Consider the following 15,549-nt stretch of genomic DNA (forward strand, 5'->3'; position numbering starts at 1 on the left):
TTAAATACGCTAATTACAATCGAGTAAATGAATTAGGCGCACATACATAGTGGATGTGTGTATCTTCAATTTTTTTTGTTTTTCAATTTTTCAAATGTTAATGTTTATATGAATATATTGGAAATTGTTTTTAGCACTTAAAAATCTCAATTTAGAATATCTCAAAAGGAGATGTCAAATCTTAAATAAAATGTCATGTAATCAAATTTGAAGGTAAAAGCAAGATCCAGCTGATATATGAATTGACATATGAGTTTCATATGTCAAATTTAACATATGAGAAAAGATGATGTCAAATAATTTTTAATTATTTTATTATGTGGATCTCATTAATACATCAATTATAAATCTTAAAATTTTATTTTAATTGATTTTCTTTTAAATAGATCCCACAAATACCATATACATAAACTATTAATATTAATTGATATTATTAAATATGCCGCATTTGTCTCCCTGGTTCAGCGGCCGACAGTTGCCGACCTCCTCGTTTGTCGGTTTGCGAATCTGTCATAAATGTGCGCGAATGACGAAATTGCCTCGTCAATTGAAATTTTTGGTGGCAGATAGAAAATGGGGTGACTTTTTGCCACTGATGCCACTCCGAGTGAAAACTATTGGTTCCTAATTTCCCATTGCATTTATGTGACATTCCAATACGACCCCAAATTACTAGATTATGCATATATCGTGATCAAAGTTAGTTATGCTCATTAATCTAATCTAATGCCTAATCATGTCCAATACTTTAACAGAGGAAATATATGCCTACCTATGCAATACCTGATTTTTTATAATGTCGTTACTTATCACATAACATTGTTTTCATTGCATACTAGTGTATAGAACTGTTGGTTTTAATAATTACCAAACAATAGTATCTACTTTAAGGGTGTGAGGAAGTGAGTTGAGTCTTAGAATGGGCTTGACATAATAATGTGGTTTAACTCTGCCTTTGACGAGTGTCAAACCTAAGATCTCTCACTTGCAAGTAAAGAAAAATATCACTAGACCGTAATACTAAGTGGCATTAAAATTTTTATTAAATTATTCTAACTTGAAAATGACACAACAATTTTTGGTTGATAAAGAAGATTTTATTAATAATAATATTTTTTTTTGAAGGGGGACAACTGGTGGCAAGCCGCGGTTATCCATCCCTTCCAAGGACCAAAAAGACTCACAAAGGCATTTCAGCCTCCCTCTGACTACAAGTCTGGCTTTCACATTGTTTTAACTTGCTCTTTTCTCATTTTTTTTTTCACGTTTCCACTTTTGCATGTGGTCAAATAGTCTAGTGATAAGATGTTGGGATTCTACCCATACATCTCGGATTCGAAACTCCATCTCTCATAAATTATGTAATAGTTTCAAACCATCTTCCCTTTCCCAATACTAGTAAACATTTTTTTAATTAAAAAAAAAAGAAACAAATATGATAATGCATTTTCTTTTATGATTTCCTTTTCTTTTAGAAAAAGCTTAGGAAGGAATAGCCACAATTAGTATTAGATTATGTGGTTGCCTCCAAAAGTTATGAATTATTTGATCCATGGTCCCTCCTTTCCAAAATTAAAATATACCAACAAAATTGAAGCTAGCTTGTTGGAACCCTAAAACCAATATATATATATATATATATATATATATATATATATATTGGAACTCCCATCCCATGTGACATATTTATTATACAATGGCAAATAATTTTGCTAAAAAATTAGGAGAAAATTTTCAATGCACTCTAACACGGTTCAGTATATCAACCTTAATAATACAATTAATTGAAATTTAAAAAAAAAAAATTCAACCAGTTGATTATTACACTTACCATCTAAGCCGTAATCCTAACATACTAAAAAAATTTCTCGAAAATTAAAAATCGCTCATATCACAATTGTGTTGGAATCCCTTTCAAATTAATCCTTTTCTATTCCCATTGTTTAACTTTTCAAATCTTGCATGTATAAACGTAACTACAATAATATACCAATCAATGCATTTTTCTTGTTTTGGTCGGGAGAAATGAGAATACGATATGTAGTCGGAGGGTATTTAGGTCAATTCAACTCGAGCCGATTCCATTATTTCCCATTGGCAGCAGATGTCTCCAAGCAGGGGTACGGGAACAGGAATCGTCAATTCCGTGTGGTTATAAAAATATGAGCTGACCATTCGTCCACGTGGTAGTGTTCTTCACCACCAATTTTGACAGTATCTCCACGCTGTTAACGCCTCTGGTAGATCCGTAATTCACGGATTTAACTTTTTGTCTTCCCTCCGTAAGTGGTTAAAAAGGTTTAAAGTATTTTCTCACTCGGGTCACGTGATTCATGTGCATTTCACACATTTGCTCTCATGGTTTGTTTTTTTTCAAAAATATCTGATGATACTGCAAGGGTTTGTAGCTAGCTCAAGTAGTTAACGGACGGTTATTCTTGTACCTGAAATTAGTAGGTTAGATTCTTGCTTTTCAGTATTACTTGTTGAAAACACAACAAAAAATTTTGGGAATGTTTGGTATCGTATTTAAAAAAATTCATCATTTTCAAACCCTTTTTTAAGAACATTTATTCAAAACAATTTATTTTTAAATTGTTCAGTATGAAATTCACAATTTTTTTTAAAGAGAAAAATCTCATTCTACACTGTAAACTTCTAAATTCAACAAAAAGTAAGATGAGAGAGAGGATAATGAAATAGGAGAGATAATCGGAGGAGAGAGAGAGAGAGAGATAGAGAAAAAGAAGGAAAGAGAAGATTGGAGGAGAGATAGAAATGATAGAGAGAAGATTGGAGGATTAGGTGAAGAAAGAAAGAGGGAGGTTTAAACTTAAAACTCTAAAAATACACTCTTGATGTTTTTTAAAGATAAACTAATTCTTAAGTTAATTTTGAGTCTACTTTAAAAAAAAAAAAAAAGATTCTTACCAGATAAGTTTTCAACACTTAAAACTTGAAAAATATTTTTAAGTTTAAAAAGTTGGATTCAAATAGAATACCAAATAGGCTCTTATGTTTGTAGATCAATGTATTGTTGGTGGAAGAATTATTCATGATATTCGTATCCTAGCTTCTCACTTGAGATCCATTGTGTTTGCTTTCTCTCCTCGGTGATTTAACAAGACATCATACCTAATGGTTGTATCAATAAGATGATGTTGAGCGGATTCTTAATGTTGATGTGAATGTTTTTGTTCGAAGTTGATCGTTAATAAAAATTATTTTATCGTTTGACGTGTCAGTATTTGATTCTTCATTTTCAGTCAATCTGTTTACCGTCGTCTTATGTCCCATATCGGTTATAACGTCATGGAAGACATTGCCCTATACGATAAAAATCCTGGTTTATTGTCAGCGGGCCTGAAGTCGATGGAGGAAAAATTAGAGGTTCACACGTCTTCGTATATCACTATCTTGCAAAGTCAAACTCATTGATTTTATGATTCGGAAATCCAGAAGAATATCACGGCAACCTAGCTTAGTGTTCTCTTGAGATATTTTATCCAACAAAAATAGGAAGACGAAAATAAAAGGGAAGAAGAAAGTTGTGGCGTGAGTCTAAAAATACTCATTAGTCGGCATCATAGCTGACTTTCTCCTATCTAGGAAGCTAAGTGAGTCGGTCACCTCAAACCTCCAACTAAACAAGGTCCAAAATGAACCAAAACGGAATTTTTGGAGATGGTGTGAGAATATGAATGTAAAAGAGTAATTTATAAGCAATCTTTTTCTTTTTAAGTTTGCTAGATTTCATATTTTTGCCCTTTGAAATGTAATCCCTAAGCAGTCATTTCTTCAAGTTTGCTGCACACTTATGAGAGGTGGTATGAGAATGTGAAGGTAAAAGAGTCTCACATTGGTGAAAGGAGAAACGTTGTAAGAGCTTATAAGATGTTAGACTACTCCTTATATTACGAATTGTTGTTGTGGTAGAACCCCAACTTTCTTCAGGAATGTCATACTAATACGAGGGCTCAGGGCGTGCCTAATGTGACCTCATCATGAGACGATAATGAATGTCTCCCCTTTTAACTTAATTTTATATACAATCAATCACTTTAATGTTTTGTTTAGTTATAAGTCTACACTACAAAAGCTAGCCAATTCCTAAATAGTAATTTCTATGTGTCTTCCACATAATGCTCATATAATACATTTATAATCTGTCGTATTTTTATTATAATCAAACTAATTTTTTTGTAATTCATTTCTTCATCAGCATGTCTAAATTCTTAAAAAACCATACCTAGCCTATGATCCATTATAATCGGGAAAGGGATCCTCTCTGGATCCCTTCCACCAAGTCCATCAAGGTTGTGGATGCAAATTTTTGCCTTCTCCTTCTTTGACAAAATTGCACCTACAAAACAATCAACACATTTGATCAAGGTCAAGAGTCTCACGCGCCCACGATGAATGAGGGGGCTTTGGCCGAAGAACCTCCGATGCCAAAGTTAGAATTTAGAAATAAAAATGTTTGGAGAGTTTTTGGGAGTTTTGCAAGAGTGTATAACTTACCTATTTAGAGAAAATGGGGTCCAATTTATAGAGCATGGCCGGCCCTCTTTGGGAGAGAGAGTGGCCGGCCTTTGGATGTTTTTTGGGGTGTAATAGGTGAGTTATTGGACAATTAATGGATTAATTAGGTAATAACTCAATTAATTGGCCAATTAACTCAATTTATATGGAATGTTTTGAAGGATATAGAGTAAATACCTTGTAGGGAATATAAGATGAATATGGATGAAATAATTTTGAATTTGTTACTTATTTTGGGCACTTTTGGCTTGGTTGAGAGATGTTTGCCCGTTGCTCGAGTGTAGAAAACCTGGTGTGCCTCGAGGGTAATTTTATCATTTTAACCCAAAAATCTACGCGTCGCCTCTTGATTATTTTTGGCTCCACAAAGTTCATTCATCCGGATTAATGAAATTTGATCTAACGGCTACAAATAAAGAATCTTTTAAAAATTATAATAATTTTAATCGTTAGATCAAATTTTAATAGTCCAAATGAATGAACTTGCTAGAAATGATCAAAGAGAAACCCTTTCCATATAATCGAATGGCAAGATCCCGAAAGATCTTAATACAATGCTCAGTTACTTTTTATTTCACCGGCGGAGAAAAGTCGTGGGAAGTTCAAGTACTAAACAGGGACGTGTCAATGGATTCTGCGAGTTACACGTGGCGACAATTTGCTTGACATTCTTGGTATGCTCAAAAGTATGGTCGCATGGTTTGATTTTTCGAGCTAAAATCCAAGATTTTCAATCTTTTTGGACCGCCGAAGCGCAACTTTGTCCGTATCCGCCAAAGTCACTTGCCCATGGCATGCAGGATTCATGAACATGTAAGGACAAAATTAGGGGTTTACATTTATATTCATGGGCGGTTTAATTTGTCATATTTGGATTTGAGTTGATTGCGTGTGCATTTTTTTATTAGTTAAATGGCATGCAGATTCAACGTTAGTTATTTACCAAACTAGAATCTATATAATGCTATAATTTTAACACATACGAGCAAAGAGCGCATACTTTGTATGTGTAAACAATTTTTCTTAATAAATGCATATTTTTTTTTCTATAATATTATTAAGAAAAGCCTCCTTGTCGACTTTTTTTCCCTATTTTGTCTTCCTTACGTAAATATTGTGTATCAAAAGTAAGGTTAAAATTGAAAAAATAAGTATATGATTGTCATTTTCTTAAAAAAAAAATGCAAAAAATAGGAAAAATAGGGATATGATTGTCATTTTGTCAAAAGGTACAAAATTACTATTTTACCCTCCTTTTTGTCAATAATGTGTATCAAAAGTGAGAGCAAAATAAAAAACAAGGAAAAAAAAAGTTGACAACGAGGGTTTTATTAGTAATAGTATAAAGTATAGATACATATTTTCCTACAAATATAACGAAAGATTGAATATCCCATAAAAATGAATGGCCATATTTAAACATTAAGGTCATCTCCAACCGAAAGGTCTAGAGGGTCAGAGGGCCGAAAATAGCCCGAAAACTATCTCCAACTGAGGTCTAAGCCAGCGGGCTCGTGGGCCCCACAAAATCTGAAAGGACCAAATGGGCAACCAGCTGGCCCAATCTAGCCAGCCCTAGGCTAGGCCAGAAATTATAGCATTTATGTCAGATATAATCGACAGGAATTCTAGGCCAAATTTCAAATGTCGTTATTAGTATTTTTTTTTTACACATTTTTTTCCCTATAACTTCTATTTTACAAAATTTGTTTTATATTTTTTTTCCTATAACTTCTATTTTACAAAATTTGTTTCATATTTTTTTTTAAATTCTTTTTTTCTTTTTCTATAACTTCCTAAGCTATTATACAACATTAAATAACATTAACCAACATAATAAATTATGTTTGGCCCTATTGTCACATCCCGGGCTTGACTCCACCGTAGCATGATATTGTCCGCTTTGGGCCCCAACCACGCCCTCACAATTTTGTTTTTGAAAACTCACACGAGAACTTCCTAGTGGGTCACCCATATTGGGATTGCTCTCGCGCGAACTCGCTTAACTTCGGAGTTCCCATGGAACCTGAAGCTAATGAGCTCCCAAAAGGCCTCATGCTAGGTAGAGATGAGAATATACATACAAGGCTTACATGATCCACTCCCCTGAACGATGTGGGATGTTACAATCCACCCCTCCTTAGGGGCCCGATGTCTTCGTCGGTACACCACGGCCAAGGTTAGGCTCTGATACCAAATTGTCACATACTGGCCTGGGCCCCCACTACATCTCGGGCTCGACTCCACCGTAGCACGATATTGTCCGCTTTGGGCCCCGACTACATCCTCATGGTTTTGTTTCTGGGAACTCACACAAGAACTTCCCAATGGGTCATCCATCCTGGGATTGCTCTCACGCGAACCCAAAGCCAATAAACTTCCAAAAGGCCTCGTGCTAGGTAGAGATGAGAATATACATATAAAGCTTACATGATCCACTCCCCTGGACGATGTGGGATGTTACACCTATGGTCCTTTGGCCCTCGGTTGGAGACGGTTTTTTGTGATAGGGCTAAAACGAGCCTTATGGCCCTTTGGCCCTCGGTTGGAGATGAAGGCAAATATGGTCATGTACTATTCATTAAAATATTAATATCTTGGAGGGTCAGAGGGCTAAAACGAGCCCTCCGACTAGCCTTCAGTTGGAGATGGCTTAAGATCTAATTGTTGTAGAAAAGATAGATATAGTGCTACAAATATGAGACATTCAGTGCCACACAGCATCGTTGCCACACTCTACATGTTTAAGAAGTTTAAGGGAGTTATTTTTAGAGGGATTATCCAAATATATATATGTATATATATATATACACACACACACACATTTGTAAAGGAAACCATCGTTAATTGGTTTTTTATTGTGACGATGACATGTGACTACGTGATACACTCTCATTATTTTTTAGTATTAGTATTACTACCTTAGTCCTAATTATATCAACCAAGGGCGGAGCCAAGTACAAGGCTCCCTTAGGCTACAACATAGGGAGAGTTTGGTTCTTCAAGCTTAAAAATATTAATTTTTAGGTTAGTTTATGATTTTTAATTGCCATATTTCACTTAAGAAATGAAATTTTTTAGTAGTAAGGATGTTTTTAAGAATAATACGAGCTAATAGATGTTAAATAAACTCATCACTTTAACCAATCTTATATTTAATAGTAATAAATTAAAACTTTCACACCACAAATGGTTCCTTATTTTATTCACTTGAAAGCTTTGAAGACTAGAAACCTAGAAAACATAGCATAAAATTCTTGCTTCAAATTACTACATTCAATTTTTACTATTATATAACTTTATGTGGGCAACATAGGATTAAAAATTTGATTTCGTAGTAATAATTTTAGCTTAGCTCATCCACCGAATAATTTTTGGCTACGCCATTGATATCAACGTCGGCATTTTCACATATGGTACAACCTAAGTAAACTAATATTAATACAAAATGATGAAGTACCAACCATAGCTATTTTTGATACAAACAGATAAGCAAGCAGTCACACCAAAGAATTTCAATGCACTTATAAAATTAAGACTCATTAGTTATTTGTTTATATTTCCAAATTGGCTCTTTATTAAAATGGAAAACGTATACCCCATACATAATAATATACAATAAGGTGCTAGCAATATTGTTCAATAATAACAAGAGTATACATCACATTCTTCTCAGCAAACAAACAAGAATGTACTATTTTGGGGAAGTTGATATTCTCTTCGGATCTCATTGTTCGGAGTCTAAGGATCAAGAAATATGGATCACTCAAATTGAATTATGCGATCCTTATAAACACATTCCACTGGCCTACCTTACACAAAACAAGGGCCTAGATCTCTTTTTCTTTCTCTTATCATGACTTCTTAATCTTTGAATTTTAGACAGTGAGATCCGAAGAGTATCTTAACACTATTTTGGGAGAGTGCTTAATACTTTAGTAATAATTAAAGCATATAATAGAACAAAAAATGGAGGAAAATACTCGAGGAATGATTGAAATAATAGTCAAAGAACGGATAAGGTTGGTGCCCAAATTAAGGATATGGGGCCAAACACTGTTGAGCGAGCTGTGACTGAAATTGAAAGATTGAAACCATCCCCTTGCTTCCGGGGATGATGAGCATAACAACAAAAAGTTCGCATCTCCAAGTCAAATTTCAGAATTTGTTAGAACTTTGCATCTAAAACAAATCGCAGCTCCTTCCATGATGGCGAGTGATTAGCTTTCCTCACTCACTAGTTCGTCTTTCAATCATTAACTAATAAAAACGTTAGGTAGACAATATTTTTAAATCGTTTCAGTGTACCTCTAGCAACTACTAACGGTAACAAAGAATACTTGAGAAAGGGAAAAAATATATGAACGTCATTTTCCCTTACACAAGTTTTTTATGCTGATGTTTGTATTGAATAAATTAAAGAAAAATCAATGAACATAAACAAAAGTGTGGACAACGAGAGAAAAAAAAAACAGGCGTAAATCATTTGCTTTAAATCGAACTAGAGAACTCCTCACCTATTTTGCAATAATGAGGGTCTATAGTTTTTTTTTTTCTCTTGAAATTAAGCGATTAAAATTTCATAATAATGTTTAAGTTTGCCAGCCATCTACTGTTGTATTTGCTTATGTGTATGGACTTGTGTGAAAGTGCTTTTCAAATCATTGAAACCGCTTTTAGAAAAAAAAATGTTTATGAGTTCAAAAGTACTTAAGTGTTTATTGTAAAAAAAAATATCAATTATGTACTTCATATGTTTTTTCAGAATTAACTTACATTTTATTAAAAATTGATTTTATTTAAAAAATATTTTTAATTATTTTAAAAATAATTTCAAACCAGCCCTATGTTAAAAAAAAATCCAAAACTTGTCTTCATATAATTGAGTCGCCACGAGTGGTTGACTTGTTGGTAATGAATCATGATTCATGATATTAGTTTGTTTAACTTTTACCTAAGAGGTAAAATGAAAAGTGAAAAAATGCATGTCGGCAAATGCCACTTGAAAAGCATGATACATATGGCATTCTTTTTTCATTCACTTTCCTTCCCTTCTTTCACATTCTTTATTTTGTCATTCTTTTTTTATATAAAATTAATATAAGATGCTGATGTGGTTTAACCATAACCGTTCAAATATGAGAGGAATGAAGGAGAACAAAGAAAAGAAAGAAGAGAATCATACTCCAATATATATATATATATATATATATATACAAGTAATTAGAGATAAAAATCTAAAAATTTAAACTCATCAAACATTAATAAATAAAGTAACAAGTAAAAATCCAACCAACGGTCCACTAGGGTGAGACACGTGCCATGTAGACTAGCAATGGGGTTTGAGGTTTGACCATTTTTACATCATTTGCCATCATTTCATATGAGCAGCCCCACTTTTGAATGACTACACAAGTCATGCAGACATTTTTACTATCTTAATTTCATAAATCGGTTGGACTTTATTGCTATTTGGAGAGATGATCTTGTGACTAATATACCCTTGATCTTCACAAGTATTCAAAATGAGGACTTTAGAAGAGCAGGACTGGTGGTTTATAATACTAGTAAACCTCTTATGCAGGTTAAATTAGATGATTTATCGAACCTATCCATGTGGTTTGTAATGTTAATGAACCTACGTTAAAGACCTTTCTATAAGTTTGTGAAATCACACCCTTAAAATATGTTGACTCATCATTAAAATTTAAAAAGTTACTTAGTTGGGTCAAAAGTCAACGACCTAAACTGAAACAAAATTTCAAGAATTAAAGCTAATAATTGTCTACACAATTGCTCTTACATCTAACTCTCTCAAAGAAAAAATATATATACTTTCTAGGAGAATATATTTACTTGGTTTTGACCATCTAAGATTTTCTATTATGATTCAATGACATGAAGCAACAATAATATAACAAATATTGTTGCGTTTTTAAAACTCGAGTATTCATCTACTAAAGACGTAAAAAGGCTCTTCTTAAGGCATTACAAACAAGAAAATATATGTTGCACTGTTACTTAGTATGTCATCTATGTCACTGAGAATACATAAGTATTGCTCATTTTTCTTTTAATCATTTGGTTGCACAAATTTGATTAGATACGGAACCACCTTCTATTTATGGGGTTGTAGGTTACACATGTGATCTGCAAAGTGTTGTTACTGTCCACTTTCAATGCATGAAAACTACTTCAACAAACGACTGAAAAAAATCATAAAAATATTAATTATATATATATACAAGTTAAACAGTATGTCTTCATCATCAGCTGGTTTGCCCGAGAGGTTAAGGGGGAAGACTTAAGATCTTCTGCACATAAGTGCGCATGGGTTCGAACCCCATAGCCAGCAAAAATTGAACAAAAAAAATATTATTATTTTTCTTGATGTATCCTATTTTAAGTCCTTTTTTATTTATTTGACCAAAACAAATAGCCCATATGTTTATTTTTATTCACAAAATTATAAGGCCAATTTAATTATATAAATATGAATTGGGTCTACCGTGTTTCGAGTCGACCCCAGCTTAAGCCCATCACCTGGTCCACTTTCTTTTCCTAAATCACAAGAAAGCCCATCGCATTAAGCATTCTGTCCAGTAAACCCCTCATCGATCTTTGTCTCCCATTCACATCTCCGTTTTGGTTTGCATACTTATCAACTTCGTGCATGTTCGATGTATATATACTATATAAGGTCTTGTAACAGATGGAAGGGTTTTCGTGAATGTTGATTGCTATGAAAATGAATGTGTATATATTATATTATGTTTGGTCTGACATCAGAAAGTTGAGAGATCATGTTTGTGAACTTCGTTCATCCTTCAACAAGGTCACAACATGAAGGACGGAAAGGTTGGCTAGAATGCTCCAAATTATTTAATACAAGCAGATGATCCAGATTTTTTTTCGATTAGCGCATGATCTAAAATACTTGTCATATAATGAAAAAAAAACGCTGAATTTATCATTTATTTTGAAAGAAAGTGCAAAATTTAATATTTATTCTGAAAATTTCGAATTTTTATTTGCTTATAGTATTGGAGGCAAACATTCCAAATTACATTATTATACCACTTTAGGTTTATTATATGAGTTGCATGAATACGGAGTTGCAACGGCTTCACGCACATATTTTTGGGACATGGACTCACCAGTAGATTCAGTCATGTCCAAGTCATCCCCACTTGCACCACCAGGCATTGTCCAATCAAACTTGTGCACCAAATTTGCCAAAGCAACCTCTTTAAGCATCATGGAGAACTGAATTTCCAGGCAAACCCATTAAGACCCGTTTAATTTGATATCGCCATAATATAGGTATTTTCTTGCAACTGATGAAGTTGCGATTATTCCATTCTCACAATATGCATTATAAACAGTGACTGCGAGAGAGAGTTTTCTAACCACCATGGGATTCTCTCTACAAAAGAAGGCCACTGAGGATGAAGTGAAGGAACCCCACACCTCATCGACATATGCCGCCAAAGACCTTCATAAAAGGGGGCCATTTTTTTCTCTTACCAAAACAAAGAGCCCATTTCCCTTTTAAGGACCTAATCATATAAACTAGATGTGGGCTTACCGTCTTGGCCCAAATTAAAGCCCATTATCAATTCCAACTGGTCACTTCTAATTTTCCCCCCGCACAAGAAAACCAAAACGCAGTGTAAATAAGCAAGCATTCCTTCCACCATTTCATTAGCTCCATCTCACTCTCCGTTCTCCCTCCTTCCCTTCCTCTTCCTCTTCGTCTGCGAAATCATCAATTCTCCAAGGTATTTTCACAGCCCCTAATTTATCTTAAATCTTTCGATTTTATTTACCGAATCTGTGAAATTTGACATAGATTGCACTAGTTTTCGATCTCTAATGTTGTGTTTCTCAGAGGATTTTAAGAGCCATGAAGCTTGACACTACCGGTCTCGAAACACACGCGCCGCTGTGCGGCGAGAGCAGTGGGTTTCTCGACGGCGTTTCGGCTCCTCCGTCGTTCGAGGTACCTACTACCAATGATGTGAGTTTCCATGTGCTTTTTGTGCTCTCTTTCCGTGGTTCTTAGTCTCTGCGTGGTAGAATTTGGCTGACTATGTGGATTTGATTATACGGTTTCCTCTGCTATTTCAGTTTGATGGATTTCAGAAGGAAGCTATCCAGATGGTGAAGCCGGCCAAAGGGACAACCACGCTTGCGTTCATCTTCAAGGATGGCGTCATGGTGGCGGCCGATTCTCGGGCCAGCATGGGCGGCTATATCTGTAAGTTGCTTTATAATGTATTTCATATTGCTTGCATATATGAAGTAGTTGTATGCTTTGTGCCATGAAGTTTTTGTTGGGGTAATTTGGAATGATGCTTAAACTGTTTAGTGCCTGTGAAGATGTTGCTATTTCACGTTTCCGAATGGTTTTGATTAATTGCTTTATGCCTCAGATTGGTATATTCTGTTAGTTTAGGTGTACTAGAGACTCCGGGCCAGCCCAAATTTTTTTTCTAGCTCCTGTAATTATTACAGTGTATGTATGTTAGTGTGATCCAAATCACCGAAGTTCAGTGTTTGCACAACTGAAAATCTAGTTCTCTTCTGCACATGAGGCCCGCATTTGACTCTTGCTGTGGTTTGGACGTCGGAGCTAGTGGTTTTATTTTTATTTTTTGCATTTTATAGGGCTAAAACAAATCAAACTTTAAAAGAATAGGTCCAAACAAAAAGCGAACCGAGGAGCATACAAGTAGGCAAAACTCAACCGTACAACTCTACTACTATCAAATTCATGATTCCAACTCGTAGGTATTGCATTTATAATGATTGAATTTGGTTGTTCACCGTTTAGCTTGTTATTATCATGTTAGTAGGTGTCCTAGAGTGTATCTGTTATGTCTGCATACCCGTGTGCATTTTTCACATTTTAGAGTGATTTGGATTTATTTTGCTATTCATCGGATTGGCTTATTCTTAATCATGTTAGTTTAGGTGTCCTAGAGATTATCTGTTATGTGCATACTGATATAACTTTCTTTTGATACAGAACATGGGTTTACATTTACAATTTTGTTCCTTATCTTTTCAGCATCGCAATCTGTGAAGAAGATTATTGAAATCAATCCTTACATGCTTGGTACAATGGCTGGAGGAGCTGCTGACTGCCAGTTTTGGCACAGAAATCTGGGGATCAAGGTAGTGCATCTATTCTGTTTTATTAATTTGCAACTTAAAAAACTTTAGACTTGTCGGCTACAATTCATTTTGAAGGGCTGGATATATAGTTTTTCAGTGCTCTATACTGTCATGATGTTTTTACGAGTACTTGGATGATCAATATGCTCAAGAAATTTTATCTCGATCAAATTTTATAGTAGTGGTGCCATATCGATGTTCACCTATTAAGGGGATCAGTCGGATGACAATTGTGCTGTTCATTTTGACTTACTATAGGGTTATTGGTTACTAACAACCAATTGTTTGTTATATCTCAGTGTCGGCTGCATGAATTGGCAAATAAGCGGAGGATTTCAGTTACTGGAGCATCAAAGCTGCTGGCAAACATTCTTTACTCTTATCGTGGTATGGGTCTCTCAGTTGGGACCATGATTGCAGGCTGGGACGAAACGGTAAATGAGATACAAATCTTGTCACGTTACATTTTGCTGCCATTTATACTCATGTAATGTGTATCCTTGTTTGAATGCAGGGTCCTGGACTTTACTATGTCGACAGTGAAGGGGGAAGATTGAAGGGGATGCGGTTTTCTGTTGGGTCTGGCTCTCCATACGCTTATGGTGTTCTGGATAATGGGTGTGTACTTTCCTTCACTTTTGGTTGAGGTTCAATTGGTAATCCGGATAACTGGCATATGGGAATCATATAAGCCTTTGCCCTGATGTTGTGGTTGTAGCACAAGCACAGACATGCTTGCAGTTTTCCTTTATAACCATTTTTCTTTTCCGTCAACTGTTACTGTATTTCAATGCCATTGATTATGGCATTCTGCTTTGCCTTATCAGAAATTGTGTAGGCATTCCCTTCTTTCGCCCTCTATTTTATCTAATAGATCGAAGTTTTCTCTACATTCTGGCTACTTGCAATTTCCTTCATATGGTTGAGTTTTATTTATATGTAGGCATTATCTTATTTTCTGTAAACGTTTTACTGCACCCGTTATTCTTCTAACTCAGGTTGCCTATGTTAGGTACCGATATGATATGTCTGTAGAAGAAGCTGCCGAGTTGGCTAGAAGAGCAATATATCATGCAACATTCCGCGATGGAGCCAGCGGCGGTGTTGCTAGCGGTAAAATCTCTCTCTCTCTCTCTCTCTCTCTGCACATTCATGACTTCTATATGTTTTTAACTTGTGTGTTTGTTATTAGTCTACCACGTGGGACCAAACGGATGGAAGAAGTTATCCGGAGACGATGTCGGGGAGCTTCACTACAGCTACTACCCTGCAGCGGCAGTCTCTGTTGAACAAGAAATGGTTGACGTCTGATGGAAACTAAAAATACAAGCTGTAGGATTTCGTGACCGTTTCTAGGTTTATATGTAAAAGCCTGATTTGTTGTATTGGGATTTTTAAGTCGACCTTCTAGTCTTTGTTACCTTTTCCTTTAAATGATGAATTTGATCTGTTGTCGTTGATGTTCTTCCATTACAATTCCTCGTGACCGATAAGCCATAACTACAGTTTAGTTGTATTTTTTACTTGTAATGAGAGATCTTATATTAGAATTTTATGAATGATGAGTTCGTTGTTGATTTATTCTCTATTTTTTGGGAGAATAGAAGGGTTGGGTCTCCCGATCTTTGCGTTCTAAACACAAAGACTCGAAAAGGATCTCGATTATGAGAAATGTATCAACAAGAAGAACCAATTTTAGTTGGGGGAACTGGGTCCCACCATCATTATGAACACGTAGAACAACCAAACGGCGATTGATTAGGGTTGAGAAATTGATGAGACCCCCTTCAATCAATGAGATCCCTTGATGAGACCCCCTTCAATTTT

General features: G+C 35.0%; 1 protein-coding gene and 1 non-coding gene across 3 annotated transcripts; both read left to right on the forward strand.

Moving 5' to 3' along the window:
* The first annotated feature begins 10,814 nt into the window (after positions 1 to 10,814).
* On the forward strand, positions 10,815 to 10,897 carry TRNAL-UAA. Its single transcript has one exon. It is a non-coding gene; the product is annotated as a tRNA-Leu (tRNA).
* Positions 10,898 to 12,195: 1,298 nt separating this feature from the next.
* LOC125471559 (proteasome subunit beta type-5-like) lies at positions 12,196 to 15,180 on the forward strand. 2 transcript variants are annotated; one of them, XM_048572114.1, is made up of 8 exons: positions 12,196 to 12,323; positions 12,434 to 12,562; positions 12,673 to 12,802; positions 13,616 to 13,722; positions 14,022 to 14,156; positions 14,237 to 14,340; positions 14,735 to 14,835; positions 14,915 to 15,180. In XM_048572114.1, the coding sequence occupies exons 2-8, from the start codon at positions 12,449 to 12,451 to the stop codon at positions 15,031 to 15,033; spliced, it is 810 nt and encodes a 269-aa protein (XP_048428071.1). In that variant the 5' UTR covers positions 12,196 to 12,323; positions 12,434 to 12,448; the 3' UTR covers positions 15,034 to 15,180. The 2 variants fall into 2 exon arrangements, with proteins under 2 accessions (XP_048428071.1, XP_048428072.1); XM_048572115.1 differs by having other exon boundaries at positions 12,233 to 12,323; positions 12,395 to 12,562.
* The last annotated feature ends 369 nt before the right edge of the window (positions 15,181 to 15,549 follow it).

This window comes from the organism of the source record quoted next, unplaced genomic scaffold, assembly GCF_019419815.1.
Source record: "Pyrus x bretschneideri cultivar Hongxiangsu unplaced genomic scaffold, Pyrus_bretschneideri_v1 Contig6, whole genome shotgun sequence".
Lineage (NCBI taxonomy): Eukaryota > Viridiplantae > Streptophyta > Magnoliopsida > Rosales > Rosaceae > Pyrus > Pyrus x bretschneideri.